Source organism: Zeugodacus cucurbitae, chromosome 3 (assembly GCF_028554725.1).
Source record: "Zeugodacus cucurbitae isolate PBARC_wt_2022May chromosome 3, idZeuCucr1.2, whole genome shotgun sequence".
In the NCBI taxonomy this organism is placed as follows: domain Eukaryota; kingdom Metazoa; phylum Arthropoda; class Insecta; order Diptera; family Tephritidae; genus Zeugodacus; species Zeugodacus cucurbitae.
This window is the reverse complement of record NC_071668.1, coordinates 9952752-9978048: the sequence shown is the minus strand read 5'-3', so window position 1 is coordinate 9978048 and position 25297 is coordinate 9952752. Positions and strand designations below refer to the sequence as shown.

At 39.0% G+C, this 25297-nt stretch overlaps 1 protein-coding gene and 1 long non-coding RNA gene across 3 annotated transcripts in view; one reads left to right on the top strand and one right to left on the bottom strand.

The window, feature by feature from the left end:
- The window catches only part of LOC128920244 (uncharacterized), a 60904-nt gene extending 37276 nt beyond the window's left edge, over positions 1–23628 (top strand). The window contains exons 3-4 of one of the 2 annotated variants that reach the window (XR_008470352.1): positions 23083–23312; positions 23395–23628. This is a non-coding gene — a long non-coding RNA (uncharacterized LOC128920244). Of the gene's footprint in view, positions 1–23082; positions 23313–23367 lie in introns of both variants that reach the window. The other variant, XR_008470353.1, reaches the window with a different exon arrangement.
- Positions 1099–25297, bottom strand: part of LOC105210900 (roundabout homolog 2) — a 143197-nt gene continuing 118998 nt past the window's right edge. The window contains exons 4-12 of the mRNA XM_054227152.1: positions 19064–19348; positions 18456–18596; positions 17274–17405; positions 15791–17107; positions 14035–14133; positions 13497–13737; positions 12573–12733; positions 8678–8858; positions 1099–2309 (exon numbers count right to left, since the gene is read on the bottom strand). Of these exons, the coding sequence (XP_054083127.1) occupies positions 1247–2309; positions 8678–8858; positions 12573–12733; positions 13497–13737; positions 14035–14133; positions 15791–17107; positions 17274–17405; positions 18456–18596; positions 19064–19348 (3620 nt within the window). The 3' untranslated portion in view covers positions 1099–1246. The remainder of the gene's footprint in view (positions 2310–8677; positions 8859–12572; positions 12734–13496; positions 13738–14034; positions 14134–15790; positions 17108–17273; positions 17406–18455; positions 18597–19063; positions 19349–25297) is intronic.

The following is a 25297-nucleotide window of genomic DNA, read 5'->3' as shown; positions in this document are numbered from 1 at the left end:
TCTATACATATATTTGCTATATCTTGTGCTCGACGAATATTGGTTTTATATATTTTTTTGTTGTATTTAAAGTCAGTATGCACCAGTCTTATGCACCAAAACACCAACAACTATACTCACCTCGTTTTATCTTCTTCCGCAAGACGCTTCGGTGTACTTTTCAATTTTTATCTAACTGCATATCCCTTATGTATGTATGGTATCAGCTTGCGCTGAACACTATGTTCTGTCACTAATTTCACTTCTAAGCAAGTATGTGTGTGACCTTCACACCTAAATCTCATGATTGCGAACAGCGATAATAACACACATTAATGCGCTTTGTAATTAGGAAAGTGAGCGCCATCTACAAATTTGGCTCTTGAACGCGAGAAAAAATGTCTGTGTATGGAAATGCAACGCGTCAACGCCTCATGACTTACACCTTATCGCTGGCGCCATAGCTGCTAAAATATTTGCTCGTTGCTGTTGTTGTCGACTGTGATTGCGCTTGCGATTGCTGTACGTGTGTAGATGTGTGTTGGGCGGCGGGCATATTACTATAATTACAACTACTATTATTAGCGCTACCCTTCTGCAGCGACGCATTGAATTCATTTAAGCAGCTATCAAAGCTCTTCTGAGCCGCCCCGCCCGCCATATTATTACTACTACTATTAATACTACTACTACCGTTACTGCTAATGCAACTATTATTGCTGGCATTAAAATTACTGCTATGACTTGCGGTTGCTAACGACTGTTGTTGTTGTTGTGGTTTATCACCTTGTGTCAGCGATTGCTGCTGCTGCTGCTTGTAGGATTGATAGGCATCCGCGGATACGGTGGACCACGAGCCATCCTTCGCCTTCACATACAAATGCTGCTTGCTTGGCTGTTTGCTGCCAAAGCTATGATTGTAGTTCTGTTGGTGTGGATGTTGTTGATTCGTTTGTTGGTGGGTTGCTGCTTGGTGGTGATGCGCTGGTGCATGTTTGTTTGATTGCTGCTCCGCCGCCACGCTGGCGCTGGAAGCCCAATCATTGAGCAGTTGATTCGTTGATGTGCTAAGTGCGGCGCCAAAATCGCTAGCCGCCTCGTTGATAGCGTTAGTTAAAGCCGCGTTGCCACCGCTTAGCGCGCCGTCTTCGCCACCTGTGAGAAAGTCAAAATGCGCGGCGCTGCCGCTGCTGTTTGTGGCCGCGCTAAGTGTTAGCGCATTGTCAGCGCCGCCGCCGCCACTGCCGATGTGGTTAATGAGCAGTTGTTATTTATTATTGCTGGCTGCTGTTGCATTATTGCCGCTGCCATATAGATTGCCAAAGTTAATGTTATTTTCGCTTTTGAAGATTTTTGGATGCCGCTGACGACGCAAAGTGCCCGCGCCACCACCGGTTACCATCTGCGCGGCCAATGTGGTGCTGGCAAAGGCGCCAAGTCCCTGCCGCAACGCATTACTGGCGGCAAGTAGTTGCTGTTGTTGTAGTTGTCGTTGATTAGCGTTACCACTGCTGTTACTAGCATTCATATTGCCAGTGTTAAAGGGATTCATGCGCGGCATAAGCACGCCGGATGTTGCGCTCGCGCTATCACTACCCACGGAGCTGGATGCCGTGGCGGCAGATGAGGCGCACGAGCCATTGGTCGGTGTGGGCGAAATGCGGCTAATGTTGCTCATGAGATCCAGTTTATTTTCGGTAATATTGATTTTTTGTTGACTACCAGCACAGCTGCCACCGTATAGACTCTTCGCGTCCGACTTCTTATTGCTGGCACTTTTCGCTGGCGAGGCGCTCAAAATCGCCGTAGACGCGGTAGAGGCGGTCATTTTGTCATTGAAAGGATTCGATGCGGCCAAATCGATGAGGCCGGCGTAGTGTGCGCTCGGTGGCGCCGAATACATGCCAGCGGCGCGATAGTCATCGTGTTTATTATGCGCTGGACTATTGTTGTTATTGCCACCGCTGGCATTGCTCAATTGGCGCATTGCCTTGCCGTTGGCTGTGGCGTTGGCCGACATGGCTGGTGTTGTTTTCGCGGCAGTTGTGCCATAGCGATTCTGATAGAGTTTGGCATTCGCGACCAAATTCGTTGTTGCATAAGCGCCGCAGCTATCATAGAGCGCATTGGCATTGTGTATGCCACCGTTGAGTGGCGCATTGTTGCCATTAACCATACCACCAACACCAGCACCACCATTGCCACCGGATGTTTGCTGCAATATGGCATGTGCATTTCCGTTTGGCGTTACGTGTCCCAGTGGGCCGTTGGGCGTTTTGAATGTTGAACATGCAACCTCAGCATAATCGGGCATATTGAGCGGTGTCAGCCTGCCGAAAGAGAACAAAAAGAAGGAGAAATGTATTTTCAGTTAGTTAAGAGTTGGCGAAGAAGAAATGTGCGTGTGTTTAAGTGGTTTTTTGTTTTCACTAGTATTGTTGTTGTGATTTCCTGGCAAACGAGCGAACATTTTCATTAGAACGGAAGTACATCGTACAAACATATATTTTATTTGCCATTTGCGTTTACGCGAACGCTTGCCCTTTGGCAGCGAGAATATTCCACGGCATGCCATGCCGCATAGTGCTATGCCGCGCGCATATGTCACACAACCACATATGCCGCGGCGTACATACATATTGCAACATTACGTTGCATGTTCGATTCATGTGTTCCAAACTTCAATTGGTTTGTTGCATGTCGCGGCGTTGTTTCCCGTTTGCTTTTTTCACTCTCCCTCCCTCACACCGCTGCTCCACACTTTTTCGCTTGCATTTCACATTTGACCGGGGTTTTGTTGCCGGAAATTGTTGTTGTTTTTTGGCAAAATGATTGAGTATTTATGAGCGTTGTTTGGTCGCAGCGACATGCACAATTACAAATAAATGCATTGAGGCATATGCACATTCATACATCTGGAAACATACATATATATATGAACCCACACGCCAGCAATTGAGCGCATAAAAAGAAAGCGAAAATTTGTGAATGTCGTGGGTTGTGTCGTTGGACCGGTCGCAGCTCGTTAGCATTATCCAGCAAGTGCAACTGGTCTGCGGTTCGTCGGTTTTAGGCAACGGAGTTGGGGTAGTGATGGCTGTTTAACATGTGAGCGGAAACGGAAAATGACCGTTGGCCGGTAGGTTACAAAATAAATCGCGTTAAATGAAGACATTAAAAAAATTTAAATTCATGCTAACTGAATTAATAAACTATTTACGACTGTACTAATGTACTAATGGAATGAACGGATAAAAAAGTATACATTTTTTAATAAATAGCTCTTACTATGGACGCGGACGAAACTAAATTTTATAGATTTAGTTGCTCTGCAGTCTTTATAACCAGTACCTGCGCCTGATTAATGCTGACCCTATTAGCTAGAAACTAGATACTAGTCGGAAAATACTTTTGCTCTCATACCTGCTCCTCTCACTTTTTCACTTAGTTTACTAAGACAATCAATCAAATCTATATTCCCATCCCAATAGCTTCACGATTACGTAGGTAAAGGGATTTCTTGTGAAACTAAATATGAAAACTCCTTCCTGGACCCACTATGGTATTTCTGAAGTCCTAATTCAAAGATTCGATTTAAGTCGAAATATCTTGTGGTGATTTGGGATCCTATGTAACATTTATGAACAGAAAACCTTCAAAATTTCTCGACTAAGACCTCTTCTGTTTTTTTTCAAAGCAAGAGTTTTCTGGCAAATGATACGTGGACATAATGACATATGTCTGGTCTCTCACAGGGATAAATACTACTTTAGACCGGCTGTTGCCACAGTGACTATACAGACACTAATGAAATGTAATGAATGACTGAAGAGAGTAGGTTCTGGTATCCCAGCATAGAGTTAGAATCTTAAAAATGCAATATATTATAAAAAATTTATGAATAGGCAGATAGTTCATTGTCGAATGCTAGCTTTCACACCGGAGAACGAGAGCTTTGACTCTAACTGCAATATAATATAGCGGAAGCGAAAAATTATATATTCTTTGACTGATTGGAAGACTCCTTAATTAGAGCTTAGTTCTGGTCCAGGCAAGTTAAAATACAACCAAGATCTAAAATAGCAAAAAACCATAAATGTGTATGCACAACAATTGAGAACGGGAACGGACTCAGATTTTGATCTGATCGTGGTCTGGCATTTCGTCAACTGTCTGCAAAAATATTTGGAACACTTTCTTTGTTGAAAACTATGATTAAACGTGTTTAGATCTGGAATCTATACCGCCATTTAACATGTGTGAAGACATTAATATAAGATCTGTTATGGAACGGTCTTAATTTTCAAGAGCATTTTGTAACGGACTCTTGGTATCTGTCAATATCTGATCGAGCTCTAAAGAATAAAATGACACGGAATTACGGTGATGATGGATGGATGTTGTTGATGTAAATTAATTTTCATATGTAATGGAACACAACAAATGTTGAGAAATCTCTGTAGTGCGAAGATTTCTTAAATCTATTAAAATAATACAGTACTATTCTATGAAGGAGAGAAAAAAAGTAATGAAATGAAAATTTGTTTATTTCTGCTGTCAATACACCGAACGATAAATTACCGCTATCCATTTGACATAAATTACAGGTAACAGTCGAAAGGCGCTTGCGTGCGAACGAGATAGCAACGATCACGTTATTTTTTTACAACAACTCATTTGAATTACAAAAAAAAAATGTGAGTAAGCGTAAATAATAGAAAATGGCAGCCGTAAATGGGATTGTAAAAGTGCCAATTAAATGGTTTAATTGGAATTTCTTCTTCGCTATAAGTAGATGGCAATCCAAAAAACATTTGAACACGTGATCAATGCCAAAAAACCCGTTAACGCGCTGCACTAACGGTAGTATATATTTTATAATAGCCAACAATAAGAAAAAAATCAACGATTTAAAAGCAGTTCGAGAGTGTATGAAGCAGGCAGCGCGAGCTAAGCTGCAATAAAGAGACACTAACGTATGGGGAAACCCGAGAGTTTGACGGGTAAAAACGTGGGCATATTAAAAAATCACAATGGCTTTGATGGCAATAAATTTTATGGTGACGCGCACGTTGCAAAATGTAAAACGGATGTAATGAAATTTTCCAGTGAAAAATATATAAACGCGCTACAACGGAAATGAAGTCTATTTCAAGTGGATTGAGGAGGATTGCAAAGGTACAAGGGAGTACCTTATATTGGAGGAGAAGGGGTTGTAGAGCTAGCAACTAAATAAAAATGTAAAACAATGCACGCACGCAATAAGGTAAATAAATGCGCACAGCGGCCACAAATAAAACAAAAATAACAACATTAAAGACAACAAAAACAAACAAATGCAACCACAGGGATGTTGGTGTTGAATCGAGACGGAGTTTTCATTTCATTTGCTACATTAAATTTTAAGCAACAACGAAAGGGATACGCAATGGGTTCTGCCAGCACGCAAAAGGTGGGGAGGAGGGATGGTTGGAGTGGGTTAAAGAGAGGTGGACTAGGGTTACACCAAAACTCTGAGAATTCATTAAGCCCAGATAGAGGAGGGTGGGTGCGACGGTTGGCAAGCGAACGCGCCGAAAATGGGGCTGAGTGGCAGACTATCAGCGTGAGCAACAACAACACCGTCAGACAGTACGCTAGACTTATTAGCAGCGCGGTATTAATAACGCGCGGATAGGCGGTGAGTGGGAATTCTCAAATAATATAAAAACAAAAAGACATTATAAAACATTGCGCTTTTTTATAGCTTACGCTTTTATTGTTGTTGCTATTTTTATTTGAGTTGCAAGTATTTCTATTTGTTTATTGCCGCTGTCTTCTTGTTGTTATAATTGTTTCTGCATCGCCGACAGCACGCCTGTAAGGTATGCCAGTCTCTGAACAACACGTGCCCATGTACGCAGCCATTTCATTTCGCTTTCACTAAGTTTTGGCGTTTTTTCATTCAGCGTGTGTCAGCGCCAAAATGCCAGCTGGCAGCAATTTGATTTGCATTTCTTTCCACTTTTTGTTATGCTTAGTCGCGTTATTCGCGGCAGTTTTCCGAAAAATGCACTCAAGTGTAACACTTTAATGGCTTTGAAGCGTTGTTCTTACCACATGGTTTGTTGTTGTTATGCCAGCTGTGTGGCTGGTTTTTAATTATATGATCTTCGGGTGAAATAAGCGGTTTACTTAGTGACTGGAAGTGGTTCAGTTTTGGGGGTGTTGCTTTTTTGAGAAGTAGATATGAGGTTAAGTAACAAGGTTCCCACTAATTAAAGCTAATCAATTTATTGATTAATTAGTGTATTCAACACTTGAGTAGGTGCTTGTCGAAAGTAGACCCGATAAAAGCTGTATAGCCATGCTATGCGACGTGAGCTCTTGTATGGTAGACAGTAGTAAAATCATAGGTAGCCTTTGCTGACTACAGAAAAAGAGGGGACTATGGCAGAGTCATTGCAATATATTACCAATAAGCAGCTGCTCCAGTCATCGACCTCTTCGCAATTTAAGTAGATAATTTAGGAGATAACACTAAGTTATAGCAAACGATTGGAGAACTATGATTCAAGCTCATGTACTTAAGATATCCGATACCTAGTTGAAGATTCTTCTAGCTACCATCCAAGAATGTAATTAACGCAACAAGATATTGAGGAAGTTTCGGTTTGCTGCTTCGGCTATTGCAGCCAAATACATATATTATATAACCAATGATTGGAAATAACCACCAAATCTGATATTTCTGCTTTAAGTTGGGCAAGGAAGGTATTTTATAAGTATATTTGGTTTGAATGTCAGAACAATCAAACTTCAAGAGGATTTTCTATAACAAACTGGTAATCGTACCGATTTTACCAGGGCTTTATAGTGGGCAGAAATACAGATTATTTAGAAATCAAGGTCTCTAATATGAAGAATTACTATAATAAGGAAATACATTCAGTCCTATGGTCATCTTCGAATCGAATTGTCTAAGTTGTCTCCGGATGAAAATATAATAAGTTGGACGTATGCTACATATCTGTTAGGCTTTCAACTAATTTCATAGATTTTTGAGGAATTATTTCAGCATCTCAAGGTTGTTATCTAAAAGGGATTTTATTTTAGTATTATCATATTTATCTTGGGGTTATCATTTCTCAATGTTTGAATCATCTATCCAAAGATCAATAGGTCCATTGTTTGAACTTAAAATACCGGCATATGGGAAGACAACAATAATGTAATTCGACTTAGTTTATATCCATTTGTACCAGAATATCCAGTTCTGAATTCGATTCGGATTGCTGAAAAGACTTACTTTACGAGGAGGTTGAGAAATTCATGTCTAATGGACAGTGGAATTGACCGATCGACTTCAAATTTAAACTGAATGTTCTTAAATATATTTACTATACAATGACCTACGATATTTTTGAATTGTTGAAAATTGTCTATTTGGCATAAAAAGCAAACATTTTTTTAAATAAAAAACCGACATTTTTTTCTGAAGTACGCCATTTTGTTAATTTTGGATATTTGTCAAAAATCGTAGGACATTGTATGGAAATATCTTGAACTTGAATACCTTTTTTGAATTTTTTGGTTTCAGCTACTCATTCGGCCGGAATCATGTTAGCAGTTGGGAAACTTTTTTTTTGGTACCTCCCAAGACAACACATAACTCCGTTATTTTTCAATATTTTTGTAAAAAAAAAAATCTTAAAATATAGTTGAAAATATACCTTGTTATGTCCAAAAAGCTTCGAAACATAATCGCCTAATTTTTCATGGGTTACACTAGTATAGCCCCTTAATAATTTTTAGGGCACGTTCTAGAACAATCATACTTTCAGTAAAGATATCTATTGGATCAGCTTGTAAACACCGTATTTATAAATCACTCAGAACCTTTGACCAACTTAGTATCCATTAAAACCTGTGTTAACTATTTAGAACTAAAGTTCCGAAGTAAACACTTTAAATTAGTTGGAAAATCGGAAAAACAAGGCAATAAAAGAGATAACTTACGACAGAATGCTATAACATTTAATTTTATAGTCAGCTAACGGAAACTTTTGCGAACGCTTATCGGTGGCAGTTAATAGTTGAAAAGTTGTGGCAAATGAGAGTTAGAGTTAATGAAAAGCAGCAAAAATCGGAAATGAAATTAGAGCAGAAATAAATAGCGAAACTAAAAACAAATGAAAAACATTCAAAGGGGAAGGGGGAAAGCAAGGTAAAACAAAGATAAAAAAGCACGAAGCGAATGTAAGAAACCGAAACCACAATGAAAGTAAAAAAAATACCAAAATCAAATAAAACCACAAATGCAAATTAGTAAGCAAAGTAATTAAAGGAAGAACTCACTTAGAAGGGGTGAAGAGCTACGCAGAAGAGTGCTAAGCATTAATATATGCTTATAGTTAAAGCGACGAACACACATACCGCCCATTACAAGCCGTTACATGCTTAGATTATGCACATCACGCACATGCCGTAACCGTTTGTGCTAGGACGCTGGGGCGCCTAAGTGTAGGCTACACATTGCCGTTTTGCTTGCGCTTTGCGCCACTCGCACACACAATAGATAACTAATTTTCTGGGCGCAGGTGAAGCAAGCGATAAGGCTACACTTTGATTACATTTCTGTAGACAATATATGTGTTCTGGGTGTATGTGTGCGCGCCTTTGTATTGAAAATTACCAAAATAACAGCGTTATAACTCACCGTTCATAATCGGGTAATGGCAACGTTTGCTGCCCGGTGACTTGTGCGTAATCCGGAAGTTGGTCCTTTGTTGTGCAATTGCTCGCCTGACGCCATACCCCACCTGTCGGATCGATCCAAACACCGTTCGCATTTAACGGTAGCGTAGGAAATTTGCGCACAGCACCGATTGCGTGATTGCCTGGAATAAGAAAAGAAGAAGAAGAAAAAAACATGCGAATGAGTAAGCATAAAGCGGTGAATTGTAAGAAAGTATGAGGTAAAGCATTCCCTATTAAGGAGTTAGAGAGCCTTATATATATATATATTTGGCGTAGGAACCGCTTTAAGCGATTATAGCCGAATCCACCAGAGCGCGAAACTCATTCCTCCTTTTTGCTTTTTGGCGCCAATTGGAAACACCAAGTGAAGCCAGGTCAGTTTGCACTTGGTCTTTCCACCGGAGTGGAGGTCGTCCTCTTCCGCGGCTTCCTCCAGCGGGTACTGCATCGAATACTTTCAGAGCTGGAGTGTTTTCTTCCATCCGTACAACATGACCTAGCCAGCGTAGCCGCTGTCTTTTTATTCGCTGAACTATGTCAATGTCGTCGTATAAATCGTACAGCTCATCGTTCCATCGCCTGCGGTATTCGCCGTTGCCAATGTTTAGAGGACCAAAAATCTTGCGCAAAACCTTTCTCTCGAAAACCCCAAGAGTCGTCTCATCGGATGTTGTCATCGTCCACGCTTCAGCGCCATACATCAGGACGGGAATAATGAGCGACTTATAGAGTTTGATTTTGGTTCGTCGAGAGAGGACTTTACTTTTCAATTGCCTACTCAGTCCAAAGTAGCACCTGTTGGCAAGAGTGATTCTGCGTTGGATTTCAAGGCTGACATTGTTGGTGTTGTTAATGCTGGTTCCCAGATAAACGAAATTATCTACAACTTCAAAGTTATGACTGTCAACAGTGACGTGGGAGCCAAGACGCGAGTGCGCCGACTGTTTGTTTGATGACAGGAGATATTTCGTCTTGTCCTCATTCACCACCAGACCCATACGCTTCGCTTCTTTATCTAGTCTGGAAAACGCAGAACAAACGGCGCGGTTGTTGCTTCCGATGATATCAATATCATCGGCATACGCCAGGAGCTGTACACTCTTGTAGAAGATTGTACCCTCTCTATTTAGTTCTGCAGCTCGTATTATTTTTTCCAGCAATAGATTGAAGAAGTCGCACGATAGTGAGTCACCCTGTCTGAAGCCTCGTTTGGTATCGAACGGCTCGGAGAGGTCCTTCCCGATCCTGACGGAGCTTTTGGTGTTGCTCAACGTCAGCTTACATAGCCGTATTAGTTTTGCAGGGATACCAAATTCAGACATCGCGGCATAAAGGCAGCTCCTTTTCGTGCTATCGAAGGCAGCTTTAAAATCGATAAAAAGATGGTGAGTATCGATTCTTCTCTCTCGGGTCTTTTCCAAGATTTGGCGCATGGTGAATATCTGGTCCATTGTGGATTTTCCAGGTCTAAAGCCACACTGATAAGGTCCAATCAGTTCGTTGACGGTGGGCTTTAGTCTTTCTTAGAGAGCCTTAAAGGTGTTCAAATACCAACAACGCGGATATAGCGTTTATAGCAAATGCCTACACATTGCTTCATTTAATCAGGGAAATTGGTTGGGGGCTGTTTCTAAAATATCTATTTTTTGCGTGTTCTAAACCTTTTTCTTTCGCTAATTTTATTTTATTCGAGTAGGAGTCGCATAAAATGCAAAAAATCAACAACAACTCTGCTGCACTCATTTACTCACTCCCCCCAATCACGCCTCATCAGCGTGTTATTTGTGTGTGTGTAGTTAAGTGAATGACAGTTATTGTATCCTTTCGCTGGTAACGTGCAGCTCTTAATCAAGTCGCCTAATTTGCTAAGCTATATTTTATTTAGACCTTTTGTTTGCTTTATTATAATTTTATTTGCATTTATACTTCGTTTTTTTTTCTAAGTTCGCTTTTATTGTGCTCATAATTAATGAGATTTTCACGTGCCGCTCCCTCATTTCTCATTGCGCTTTGGTTTACTGATTATTTTTTCCTGTTTTTCATGGCTTTGCTTTTGCATTTTGCAAATTTATGTATCTGCAGCGATTTGCTTTACCTTTGTGTTGCCACACACTTGTTAAACACTTGGCAATCTTGACTACCAGCTCAGGATATCGCTAATCGGCTTCGTTAAGCATTGTTAGGCCTTTGTTTAGTTGCTGCGCGTAAATAATTTATGGGCTTTTGTTTTATTTTTTGGGGCCTATTCGGCGTTTATGTTCTCAAGCAGTGACTAATCTGTGTATTAGTAGTCTTTGTTTTTGTAGACACAAAGCTTCGTGCAACAGTCTCACTCACAGGTAGACAGGAAGTTGGTAGGAAATTTGATGAAATGCTTGATTATATCGATAAAACTGCTTACCGCTGCTAATAAATATTTATAATAATTAATTAAGCTCGTTAGGAAGGGAGGTTTATGATATTAAATCTTTTATGTCGTTATGTAAAGAATGGAGAAGTTAAAAAATAAGAACTCCTGTTTTGATATACGATAATATGTTGCTTTATAATATTATATTATCAAAGTTTGTTATTTATACAGTATCAATCAAATCGCGGTCTCTATTGCCCTATTCAAAGTTAGGTATTGTTCTGCTTTCTCATTATTAGACCATCTTTCATCTTAGTCTGTAGAACCACGAAATCCACAGACTTGTTTCATTGTCAGTCGTTCGAGCCAATATTTGACAGTGTTCCTTCGGTCGACAGTATTCATTACGTTATACAGTGACCCTTCTCCTTCAAAAATTTATATTAACAAGTTCCTGCGTAGTCGATCGTGGGCTTTTGATGAGCCATGCTGATGACCCCAAAAACGACTTTCTCCGAGGATAACGTCACACAATCACAATTTCGTATTGACAGATTAAAATAGTGCCAGTAGGGATCTAAAAAAGGGCATAGGTCACATCATGCTCTTGAATATGATACAGCTGATGGCGAAATCGGTGCCAGACACAGCGAAACCATGACATTACTTCATAGCACTATTTAACTGTTGAAGTGCATCCCGAAAGGTTTCTGCAGTGTTTTATCGTCGTCGACGAGACAAAAATCGACTGGTACACGCCATAAGGTAAAGAAACGTCTAACCTGTCGAACTCAGTCGACAAACTTAAGATGGTGATAACTGTCCTATCAGCCAAAAAGCTCGTAACCACCGATTTCTGGGATTCACAAGGTATGATCAATATCAATTGATGCGAATTACAGAGAAAACGCCCCCAAAATTGAATCCGTGAAACTTCTTTATAATTCCGAAGTTCTATAATTCACCCGCCATACAGAAAACTTACGTCATACGAGGAGGTTTTTACAACCACGGAAGGGTACTTTGTAGTCCTACGGAAATATGTTTTTTTCAAGCGAGTTACAGTAGTTGGATAATGTTCATCGAGCTAAAAGAAGACGACATCGTCGAATACTAAATCGTCATTTTCTCAGTTTTGCTGGTTCTTTTGTAGGTTATTTAATGTACTAATAGAGTTCAGATGTATTCTAGGGAGAAGGAGAACTCTATTAAAATGGTTGACACAATACTTTGACTCGGTCAAAATAGTTCAGAAGACTACCAACTAAAAAGAAAAAAGCTTCTTAATTACGTCAATCATATCCAGAGAAAACATTTCCTATATCCATGAGACGATGAAATGCAAAAATTTTGTAAATAATTACGAGAAAACTATTGTTATATTAAGCAATAATTTGAATGTAATTTATGCTAAACCACACATTAATGCCTAATCACACCGTAAATTAATCAAAAATCCAATATATGAATATGTAGCATCAGAGAAAGTACATATACTACTCACCATGTAAACTGCCCAACGATGTTTGCTTAATGAATTGATAACGTTTGAAGAGCACCAAAGCGCCGAAGAGAAACACAATTAACGCTATAATGGAGCCGAGTAAAATGATGAACCAAGTCTGTGTTAGGAAATCATCAGCAATGTCGCGATTGATGGGATACCTATAAAAGCAAAGCACAACAGAGTATAGATGAGATGAGAAACGCATGGAAATAATGTGAGGAAAATGAGAAAATGGAAATTAATGGAGTCGACGAGTGAAAAGGATGAATGAAAACAAGCGACAATGTGTGTTAGACACAAGCGAGAGTTATAAGTCGATGTTGGCAATAACCAACAGGCAGCAACAACAGCAACAGCAAATACAGTTGGCAGTAAGAGCAGATGTAACAGCAGCAACAACAACAACGAGTACATTTTCACTTTAATCAGCAGCAAATTTGTGCAGGAAACAAGTGAAATTGCTGTCGATTTATGGTTGTTGCATGTACTTCGTCTATTGTTGTTGTTGTTATTATTGTGTATGCTGTGTATGTGCTGTTGATGTTTTGTCGCCTTTGGTTATGTTGTTATTGTTTTTGTTGCTGTTACTGTTGTCGTGTTGTGATTGCGTTGATTGTCGACGGCCCATCGGCCGGAGGAGTCATACATCGTCGGCTGCTAGTTGGTGGCCATTTAAACAACAAATAACAGCACTGTGCGAGCGTAATTGTGGCGCACGATAGCAACAACAACCAACGACAGCAAGTATAAAAGCAAAAATATTATTTTTGTACGCAAATAGTCTGATGCCATTGGCGCTTGTTTTGGTCAACTGAAGTCGGTGTGGCAAACACATTCAAACATATATACAAATGTATGTGTGTATTGATGTGTTCAGGGTCTCCTGGTACTTTTAACATACCCCTGCCCCGGCATACATACCTCGTGTAACCGGTGTCTAGCGATTGTGTGCGTGGATCCATACGCAGCACAGCCGGTTTGCTGAATGGGCCCACACCCACTTTGGTGGCTGCGGCAACGGAAATGTAATATGTAACACCGGTGCTGAGGTTGGCCAACAGCAGTGTCGGTGAGCCGGCATCGATGGTCATATTTTTGAAAATGCGTGTAGTATTATGTGCGTCCAGACCCTTCACCAGCACATTGTAGTTGGTTAAAATGCCTGTGAATGGGAGAAAAATATGAGACAGGTGGAGGGGAAAAGAGAAAGAGAAAAAAAATGAGAGTTAAAAAAATGTTAAAATGCAAAAATATGCACAGCAAAAGAACACAGAAGTCTCATTTCTACTCGAAAGTAGTCTAAGAATTGTCAATGCTCTGGTTCCAGGTATCACTTCAAGTTAAACCTTTCACCAAGTTGAGGAAGCACATTTTTTCATAGAGATTTCCGTCTCCCTTACTACTCAGTATATACATATGTCTCTTATGCTCTCTGTATTTATTTAAATTTTATACGCACCATTACGTGTCTTATTCGGATAGGGCGGCTGCCATTTGAGGAACACCGATGTCCGATTGAATTGTATGGCCTCCATGGCATGCGGCGGCGACTCAGGCACTGTAAATGAAATTGACGCTTCAATATAATCGCTTCAATAGTGTGTACGTGTATTGGTGTCTATGTACATGTGTAGTTGGTCTGGGCACTCAGTGACCCATGTTAAGTGGCAGCAATCTAATGCGGAGCAAAAGTGTACTAAAGCGTATGGTGATGTTGTGTGTAGGTGTTGGTTGTGAATGACCCAGTAGGAAAAATGTCAGGAAATAAATGGAAAATTATTAAATAATTTTTCTTTAAAAAGGAAAATAATTATATATTTTTGTAAGATAAATTATAATAAAAAAATCAGAAAAAAATTCATAAATATAAGTGTAATAATAGTAGAGAAGTCGTATATTATCTTATATGAAACCTTCAGACATAAGTTCGATACATATATTTGCGTTACTTGGATATATAATCGATTAAAAACATATCCTACCACTCTGACTGAGATATGTCTGTTCATTTTCACTGTCTATGGAATCATATTTCATAATTGGGCTTGTAACTTCAAGGGTCAAAACTCAAAGCTCTGTTATTGTTGTTGTAAAATCAGAAATCATCTTCCTTATTATTCTTCAGGACCCTGCTGATTTGTTAGTGTGTGATTGGATAAAAATCCGGGTTTGTTCCGGAACTCTTAAGCTCTCTAAGTCATCGGACGCAATTAATGTATCTAATATTCACAGTATTGCCTCATCTACTTGGTATTCTGCTTGCTTTCAAAATTTGACCGAAAAAACACTCAGTGAGTATTTAAAGTCGAAAAGATTTTATTATTAGGAACTCTTACACCTTTAACATTTTCCCCTTAGCCTCGTTTTTAATGTCTTAGTTCCAGTGTGTTGCTTTTGCTCTACAGTCAAGAAAATATTGTCTGTTCTACTTGTGTCAAAATTAGATATTACCTAAAATAGAGAATGGTCGGTTAAGACTAATTCAGGTTATGGATAACCTACTGATGTAAAGTGAATTCGTTAACGATTTGCCTCACTAAACATCGCTTAGTATTCTAAGCTTCAGACCATCTTTTTTTGCAATTTAAAGAACCCAATTTTATCCTCCCTAGCTCAGCAGAGTCTACTGTATTATTATATATTTGGAATTTTAAGTCGCCGTTCGACTTTAATGCTTCTATTATATCCATTCCAACTATTCAGCCCTTTCTAGTTGTCCACCTCCTCCTCGAAAAAAAATTACTTAAGACCCTTCAATATTTTCCTACTTGGTCACTCACTCGAACCATTGTTAATGGCCGCCACGTCGATTTTAAATGAAAATTGCCGTTCAGAGCGGTGTCATTTCGGGCCATAAATCACTCAACTAAAGCTGCTGTGACCAAAAAGACAATCACAGCACACAATTGGGAGCATTTTGTATCCCTGACAATGTGTTGGTGTATGTGTGGCTTTTAGGACAAGCATTGTAAGTGTAGGTGTATGGTTCTCTACTTTTATAGAGCCCATTGTATTGCTATGTGAATGTGAACCTAATCAAGTATCAAGCACATAAAACCCTAAAGTGGTCGACAGTCCCTTACGAATATTTCAATATACACATATAACGAAACAAACTTAAAAATTCTACACTGCCACATTCGAAGGACATCGTTAAAATTCACTGACTACTACAGACACCCACTTTCCATTTCTCTTGCTACTTTGCTACTTACCATCTTCCATGGTGCGCACACGCTTCGCATTGGACGGTTTGCCTACGATGCTCTTGAAAAATGGCACAAGAAAAAACTCATACATGCTCGCCTTCTCCAGTCCATTGACCGTACACGCCGAAGCACCGCTACCCGCATTCAATATGGTCATCATTTTGTATTCGGCCGAGTGTAGTTCACGCGCGTAAATGTAGAAGCCCTCAATGTACTGACCGCTGTCAATGTCCCAAGCGAGACGCACCGTTGTCGAATCGGTGGCATTGGCCTCGAGTAGCTCGACCAAGTCGTTGGTCTGCAGCACAGCTTCCGCTTCATTGAGCAGCAGCTCCGAAGTGGCTGCACCGCCTGCGCCGACACCACCACCAACGCCGGCGCCGAGTAATTTGCCCGCCGTAATTGGCTCCGATATGGGACTGGGCGGCGAGAAACCGTGTGCATTCTCAGCGCGCACAATAAACATGTACGCCGCACCGCCACTGAGGCCTTCAACCGTGAAAATGGGTTCAGTCAAGCGTGCCGCTATCGGTATCCACGTCTTACTTTTATTCGTTGAATACATCTCGACCGTGTAGCCGAGCAGTGGTGAAGCGCCCGCCTTGTCGCTTGTCGGCCAGACAATGGTGAGCGCATTGGCGGATGCATTCAATATGGTGGGCTGACCGGGTGCATTGGGACATTTGGTTTGTTCGGGTGCACGATAGAATTTTATATTCGGATTGGTGGGCACTTCGATGCGCAGATAACCGCTCCACGTGGACTTGCCAGTGCGACTGCTCGCCACACATGTGTACAAACCCTGATCCTCTTTGCGGTCCAAATCGGAAATTATCAAATCGCCTGCCGCTGTGATGTTCACTTTAGCATTCGGATGCACCGGTATACCGTCGCGGTACCAGGAAATAGTCGGATTCGGCAATCCAATAGCCTTACACTGTAATGTGGCTAATGATTTGACGGGTAGCGTCTGATTAACCGGTCCGGCAATTATAATGGGCGGTGGGCGGTCCTCTTGCGAGTCGAGTGTTAGCTGTGCGCGTGCCGTTATTGTTGCAACCTCATTCATGGCATTGCAAACCACAACCAAATCGCGGTCGGTGCGTTGGAAATTCGTCAGCGTCAATATTGAATGACCCTCCTCGGTGTTAATGCTCTGAAATCGATCCAATGGCGGTGCGCCCGGAAATATGATTGTGCGGTTATTTTTAATGGTCCAGAAGAGTGTGGGACGCGGATTGCCACTTGCGCGGCACTCAAATGAAGTGTCGGCGCCCAGTTCGATGGACTTGCTTAGTGGACGCTGTATGAACTTGGGAGGTGCTGTACGTTTCGGATATGAGGTTTCGATAGTGCAACATTGGTATTGGCGGGTTGTAGGAATAGTAAATACATTTGAATTAGCATAGATATTGTGTGCGTGGGTTTACGGAAATATTTGCTAGCAACTACTTATTGTTAAGTTATAAGTTATGTCAGCTCTACTTACCAAAAACCGTCAATGTGCCCATTGCAGAGATCGCACCGACCACATTATCAGCTTCACAACTGTATTCGCCTTCATCTGCAATTGTTACGCGTTCTAGACGCAAGCTGCGATCTTCCAGCACACTGACACGGTCTGTTTGAAGAAACAGAAGAATAGGTTGAGATTAGGATTTATGGAAGACTGCTTTAGATAGAATTTGTTGATGGAAGGTGTAAAATATGTTTAAATATTCGCCTGAAATACAGACTCTTCCGCCTAGAAACTTATTCGTCAATATTTATATCTGTTTCGGAGTCATGGATAATTAATTTCCATAATGTTAAAGTCTTGTGATAAAAATTTGCTAAAATAAGTCCGTTCCGTAAGGGATGGATATAAATTCCGGTCCCGACTGTTATGACCCAACTCGACTGTTGTGGGAATGGACATCCAAGTCCACCATTGATTATCGTATTATACGTAAGGGATCTAATGATTGACGGATATTGACTTCGACTCAACTGTTTGATTGTTTTGTCAAGCTTACCAGTGTCAGATATACTCTTCTCATCCGAAGTGTGAACCAATAAATTAGTGAGTAGGACTTACTCGTTTAATTAATTAATTGATAACAATTTGCTAAATATGACTGTTAGACTTAAGATCACAGTGTTCCTAAGATACAGCGCAAAAACTTTGAGAAATATTTCCTGAAATACACTGATTCATTCATTTCAGGCTACCTTCCGAAACCTGATAAGTTTCTCAAATTCATGTTTTGATTAATTCTTTTTGGACTCAGAAATTTCGCTGTCTATCGAACTTCTTCGCCCTGAGTCAACATGCTCGAAATGGATAATTTCCTGGATCTATCTCTGTTACGAAAGGCGATGGGATGATACCGGTACTCGAGCATGTCGATGCAATAAACTGAACTAGTGACTAGTGGACTAGTATTTTTGTAATCGGGAAACTATTATTTTGTATCTCAATACTATACTTCCTAGGTACTTATGCAGGATAGAGAAATATGAAGAAACTCTTAGAGCAAAGTCCACCGTTAACTAACGAAATAAAATTTTACCCAAATTGGCACTGAAATTACCACAATTCAACAGTCCGACTTTAACTCATAAAAAATATGCTCACCATCTAAAAAGAGGAAAGCACACGTGCATCACACAGCATCATAATTCCACTTACCCAATGGCATATTTCCGCCGGATGCTGTGCGCAACCATAAAACATCTGGCATTGGATCACCGCCAACACGACATGGAAATGTCACCGATGAGCCCTCCAATACTGTTTGATCATGTGGGCCACGTATGATAAATGGTTTCACTGTAACGATAATAAAATACAACAAATACAACAACAACAATAACAAGGTAGTAAATAAATTGAAGTGGTCATAAATATGAATTAGGACAGCAGAAAGAAAAAAATGGGAAAAGCAAACGCCTACGAAACTGGATCAAATGCAACCGAAATTTACGATTTAATCATGAAAACCGTGTTGGTGGCCCACACATGAGTATGTACTCTTATGTATGTGTGCAATTGTGAGTGTGTGTGGCACATTGGTCAGCCAAGTGACTCGTTGTAGCTGCCAGTTGTCAGTTGCCAAGTCAATTTCGCTGCCAATCAGCTGTGCAAATTGCCTGCAAAACGGTGCCAACACCAAACGACGGACTGACACTGGCTTACGAGCACGTAAACACATAAGATGTTTGGCATGCTTGCCACACACACACACACATGAAATAGAAAAGCAAATATTACGCTTTCCATTAATCGTCCATACTCACCATGCACCTTGAGCGTCGCCAACGTGGATTCCCGTACACCCACAGGATTCTTGGCAATGCATTGATATTGACCCTCGTCACTTTGACGTGCATCCTGTATGGCTAAATTGCCACCGTCGACAATGCGTATACGCTTCGTGCTGTCCAAATCCAATTTCTGGCCACCTTTCTTCCATGACACCGTCGGCTCGGGGATGCCACGTGGTGCGGCACATTCCAGCAGCGCTGTGTCACCCTGTGCAATGCGTGTATTCTGCGGCTCCAGACGGAATTCGTCGCGCAGCACTGCAAAGAGGAAAAAATGGAAATAAAATAGGAGAAAATAGTTTTTATTTCAGTTGAAATATGTTTAAATAAATTGTGTGGGTGGTAGAGAAATGTGTGGATGATGATGAGAATGCGAAAAATGCTTGGAGCGCTTGGGAAACGAAGGATTAGACGTATATAAATGGCATAAGAGACGATTAAGAAATGCCGTGAATACCAGACAATTGCATGAGACGACGAAGGGGGAAGTGTGCTGTGAGAGAACTTTTATCGGTTGTGTTTAGTGTCGGCTGGGTGTGCTTCTGTTATGCACGACTGCTTAGTGAAAGTGCATAGTGTTCAATATTTAACAGGTAGTAGAAGGTATTTTAAAGCGGAAGCTTATTGTACATACAGTATATATGCTGGTGAGGAGTGTATGTCTCAACCGTAATTTTCAGAAATTTCAGATTCAGAAGAGTTTGGAGTTTTCAAGCTGTAGGGAAATAAATTATATATTATTTGAAACATCGGAACCCTTCGGTATTGAGCTCACGTATTACGAGTCTCACGATTGAAAAATCTTGCTCTTAGCCTAAATTTATAGAAGCTTAAGGGGCTATACCATTGTGACATTATCAGAAAATCGATTTTTTTCATTTTTTGTTTTATTGGGTAGTTTATACTTTCAAAAATATGCTGTGAAAACGGTAAGATCGTATTTTGAACAGTTTTTGAATGGTAGCGTTCTAAAGAGCCACCGCTTGCTGGTATAAGCTGCTATAAGCTAAACCTTAAACGCGTTTTTCTCGAAATGACATTTCTCAAAATGCTGACACCATAACTCAACGATACATTGACCGATCGATCAGATTTAAACTGAGTATTTTTGAATATGTTTACTATACAATGACCTACGATCTTTTTGATTGGTTGAAATTTGTCAATTTGGCATTTAAAAAAAGACCATTTTTTTTCCTAAAAAACGAATTTCTTTTTCAAAACTACGCCATTATGTCAATATTTTTCAAAAATCGTAAGTCATTGTATAGGAAATATATTTAACTTTAATAATCATTTTGAATTTTTTTGTTTCAGCAACTTATTCGGCCGGAATCATGTTTTTTTTGGCACCTCCCAATATAGCATATAACTCCGTCATTTTTCAATATCTTTGTAAAAACTAAATGTTAAAATATAGCTGAAAATATGTCTTATTATGTCCAAAAAACCTCGAAACATTCGATCGAGTACTTTCTTTAAAAAAATCACAAAAATCGCCAAATCTTTCTTAGGTTACACTGGTATAGCCCTTTAAAGAGTTGTAGATTAGCTCAGAGAAAATCATAGTATGGTTAGAACACCCATTATATCTCAGCAAGATTAGACGCAACCAAAAATGGTCCAAACATCCTAGATCTTCCGATTCCACAATAAGAAATCTTTTTATATATACTCCTAAATGTAGGCAACGTTTATCAAATTATAATTCGTATATAGAAAAACATTGCATAGTTTTTGGAGCGGTTCACATCAGACACGAAATTAAAAGATATCTAAATATATTACGATGTCCCTTAGAGCAAATACACATATTTTTTTATCTTAAATTTTAAAGACTTCATAATGATATGTAATTATAAGCCATTTCACTATTTTTAATGTTATAGTTTTTCTACATATTTATATCATATTTTATCTTAATTTCAGCTAAATACTTTAAATTTACTGCATAAGCGCCTTACTGTAGGCAAACATTTTTAAAATTTTGGCTATAAACATAATTTCCTGATTTGTTTCGAAAACATTGCCTACATTTTGGCGCAAATTTAATTAGAAGCCACGAATCTAAAACTGAACCTATGAACGCAGACATACCAACCTAACGTTTCTTTTAAAAATATAAAAAAATGCTAAAGTTAAGAATTTATTAAGAAAAATTTCCCTACTTAATAGAGCAAGTATTCTTACACAGCATAAATCAGTCATCACATTTTTCCGACTTTTTCACAACTTTCTGTCCAAAACTTTACACTCAACAATTAATCAAATCGCAGTTGACATTTGTTAGACCACTAAGCCAGAAACATACACACAAACACCATGAAACATACACAACCAGACACACGTTTCCGCCTTTCTCAACATATTTCCGCAACTCGAAAGACGGAATCGTTAATTAATGTCAGCCAAAAGTTATACTTTCAATTCAATCTCGTTGCCGGGTCGAGCAATTATGTGTAATTTCTAAGCTTTTCGACTAACTGTGGGCGTATGAAATGCTATATTTGCTGGTGCCATGATTACAGTTATACATATAACTGTATATATACTATCAAATATATATATGTATATACTTTTATACATATATGTCTATTATATAATATAGCATACTAAGGTGCAGCGAAATTATATAATTACAAAGACGTTGACTTCGTTGACAACAACAATTTCGACTTTTCGCCGAACTTTGACATTTTTGCAATTAACGTAATTGCTTGCAACAAATGAGCTAAACTAAGGGGAGTATGCTTGAACTCTGTACACACATGTAGATATGAGTAGCTGTGTAGAATCTCTAAGCTTTGAAGTTGTGTGTGCACTTAAGTGCCACAAATGTGTGCATGCGAAATAAGCCACAAGTTGGCAAAGTTTTCCACAATTATCACACACACACAATCGCAAGCGAGTCTTAATTGACGCGCATTATTGCGGTAAATAAGTACAGCTGAGGTTCTTTGACCGAAAGTTTGTTGCATAATCGCGCTTCTAGCGAAGGGTGCATATTAAATATTGGATTTATATGTGATTGCTAAGCTGAACGGTGATTGTAAGTTATGTTTCGAAAGTTGAAAATGTTATTTCACTGAAAATCCATATGTATATTGCTCCTAAATGTAGGCAACGTTTTAAAGAAATCTCCCGTTTATTAACAAGCAGGCCCACTTCTCATTATTAATGAGTTTATATTTACTGCAAGAATACAAATTTATCAAGTCTTCTACTAGTTTACTATTTACAAACTCAACTGTCTATGTATTCAAGCATCTTCCAATACATCTTCCGAGACATACTCAAATATTCCACATATTCGTTCAGCCATACCCACATACCCATCTTTGTTTGTGCGATGATTAAATTTTTACACCAGAAAAATCAATTACAATAATGTCTGTCTGAGGGCCAGTTGAACAACTATAATAACGACAACGTCGACGGCAGCAGCCGAGCGCAAAAAAAGAATCACACAACTCGGTGTGGTCAGTAAAAGTCAGACATTTATGTATTCTCCAAAGAAGGAAGACCGGCAGTCAGACACTGTATATGTTCCGAGAAGAGCAAGAAAAAGTCAAAGCAACAAACTTTTCAACTTTTGATTTCACTTGTAGCGGCGAGCAGAGAGTGGAGAAAGGGAAAATGAAAGACTACATGCTTAAATGAAGGCTCAAAAGGAAGAGAGTCTGACTATGAGTAAATAATATCAGATTTTTGTACTCGTGCAACATGTTGAACAGGGTATAATAGTGTTGTTCATAAAATAATCCAGATATATAGATGAGGTTATATAATACTGAAAGTCTATCTGCCAACTCTGCGAAAATTGAGATTTATATTGGTGCATATTTCCTTGGTTTACTGGATTCATTACTGAAATCATTACTACGCCCACAAACTGTATTCAATAATATTGTATAGTGCTATCAATAAATCACACACAGATTTATATGTATAAAATAGAATGAATATTGATCGGTAATTTTTTTTTTTTGCAGATAAACCACTACGGCAATAGATCAGTTGAACTCTATTGAATGTTGCATACTTGAATTGCTTCTATTCGAAACATTCGATGAGGATGTCTGTTTGGTGCATATCTCCACGGTCTGTACCTCTCCGACCGACCAATTGAATTAAGTGATTGGTTTTCGTATTTAATCTATGACAGACAGAGAACAAGGACGGAGGACGATTGCTAAACGGTCAGACTTTCCCTTCGAAGATGGTAAATATATCAGACCAATCTAACACCTTCCAAGCTACTTAGTTAAGAAAATCAGTTTCCAATTTCTCTCTTCAAAATACAGGTAAAACTTTAATATTCAACAATCTGGAAGCCAAGACTGCCCATTTGAAGCGTTCTTCTCAAAGATTATATGAAAGTTAAGAAGTTCCCACATTTTCCAATAAGTCAAAATTCAGTGTGATTACTACAGTTCTAAACTGCTGCTCCATGCTTTTTGATTTCTATCAATATCACTTCTAATTTAATATGTAATAAAAAAATAAATAAAAAATAATTTAAAATTTTATTCAATTCATATGAGATTTCAAGAGATTTTTATCATTGCCATCATTGTTACTGATAAATTTATAAACCGAAATAAATTAAATATATGATTTTAAAATAGTGTTGTTGTTGTTATTTTTCCAATCTGCTATCTGAATCACGTAAGTAAAAAATAATGAAAATTATAGCAAAAAATCCTTCAAGGGTTAAACAATACAATGGCTTCATATCAGAACAAAGCACCCATGCAAACGTACCCACGCATTCCCAACAACAACGCAAAAAATCCATTTTTCGCAGTTTTCTGAAATGTCGCTGATCCACCAGGCGAACATAAACGCACAGAAGGCAGCAAGCAAACAGGTGTGTGACGTCACGAAATAAAAGCCCATATAACACATGAGCTGCGATATTATTTATGGCAACAACAAATTACGTATGCTAAGACAGGGTGATTGTATGAAACATATTTATTTAGTTAAATTATCTAAAAATTATAAAGAATTTAATAATAAAATATATTGTATGCGTGTCTCCCTGTGAAGAAATAAAAAAAATAAATGAAAGCAACGAAAATTTAATATGCTTGCTGCGCCGTGATGTACCAGGCGAACATAATTGCTCAGAAGGCAGCAAGCAACCAGGTGTGGGACGTCGCGAAATAAAAATTGGGCAACAACAAAAGCTCGTAGGTGTGGTCACCCACTGCATTAAAGTTGGGCAACAACAAATGCGCGTTTCGGTTTACCCACATTGTCTCTATAGTAAACATACTAACATAGCAAACGGGACCTGCATTCCTTTCCATGTAAGGGAGGGCTGCCAAATATAATTAAATTATTAAAAAAATTACACAGTGAACAACAACAACAATTTGAGCTGATCGCTGACTGATAAACAATAGGCAACATACATGACACCGCAGTAGCGATATTTTTTATGACAACAACAAATTATGTGCGCTTTGACAAGGTGATTGTATGAAAAATATTGTAGTTAATTTATATAGAAATTCTAAAAAGTTTAAGGTAAACAAATATTTTACAGCGAGTCCCCCTGTAATGAAATAAGAAAACTCTGTTAATTAATAAAAAATTATATAAAATTTAATAAATTTTAATAATTATATAAAAAATAAAAAAAATTTTAGGACAAAAAAATATTTTTCTGCGGGTCGCCCTGTCACAAAACAAAAAAAATCAGCGAAAACGACGAAAATTTATGATATGTGCAGCGCACTGAATTACCAGGGGCCCATAATTGCTCAGAAGGCAGCAAGCAACCAGGTGTGTGACGTCGCGAAATAAAAGTTGGGCAACAACAAAAGCTCGTAGGTGTGGTCAGCCACTGCATTAAAGTTGGGCAACAACAAATGCGCGTTTCGATTTACCCACATTGTCTCTATTGTAAACATACTAATACTGTGTTGTTAGTAACACAGCAAACGGCACCTGCATTCCTTTCTATGCAAATAAGGGTTGCCAAATATTAAATTAGGAATGCAAAATTATATACAGAGACAACAACAATTCCACTTTGAAGTGATCCCTAAACTACTAGGCAGCACATATGACACCTGAGCAGCAATATTTTTTATGGCAACAACAAATCATGTGTGATATGACAGGGTGCATGAAAAATATGTGTTTAGTTAATTTTACTAAACAAAAGTTTATTGACAAGAAATTAAAAGAGCTGAC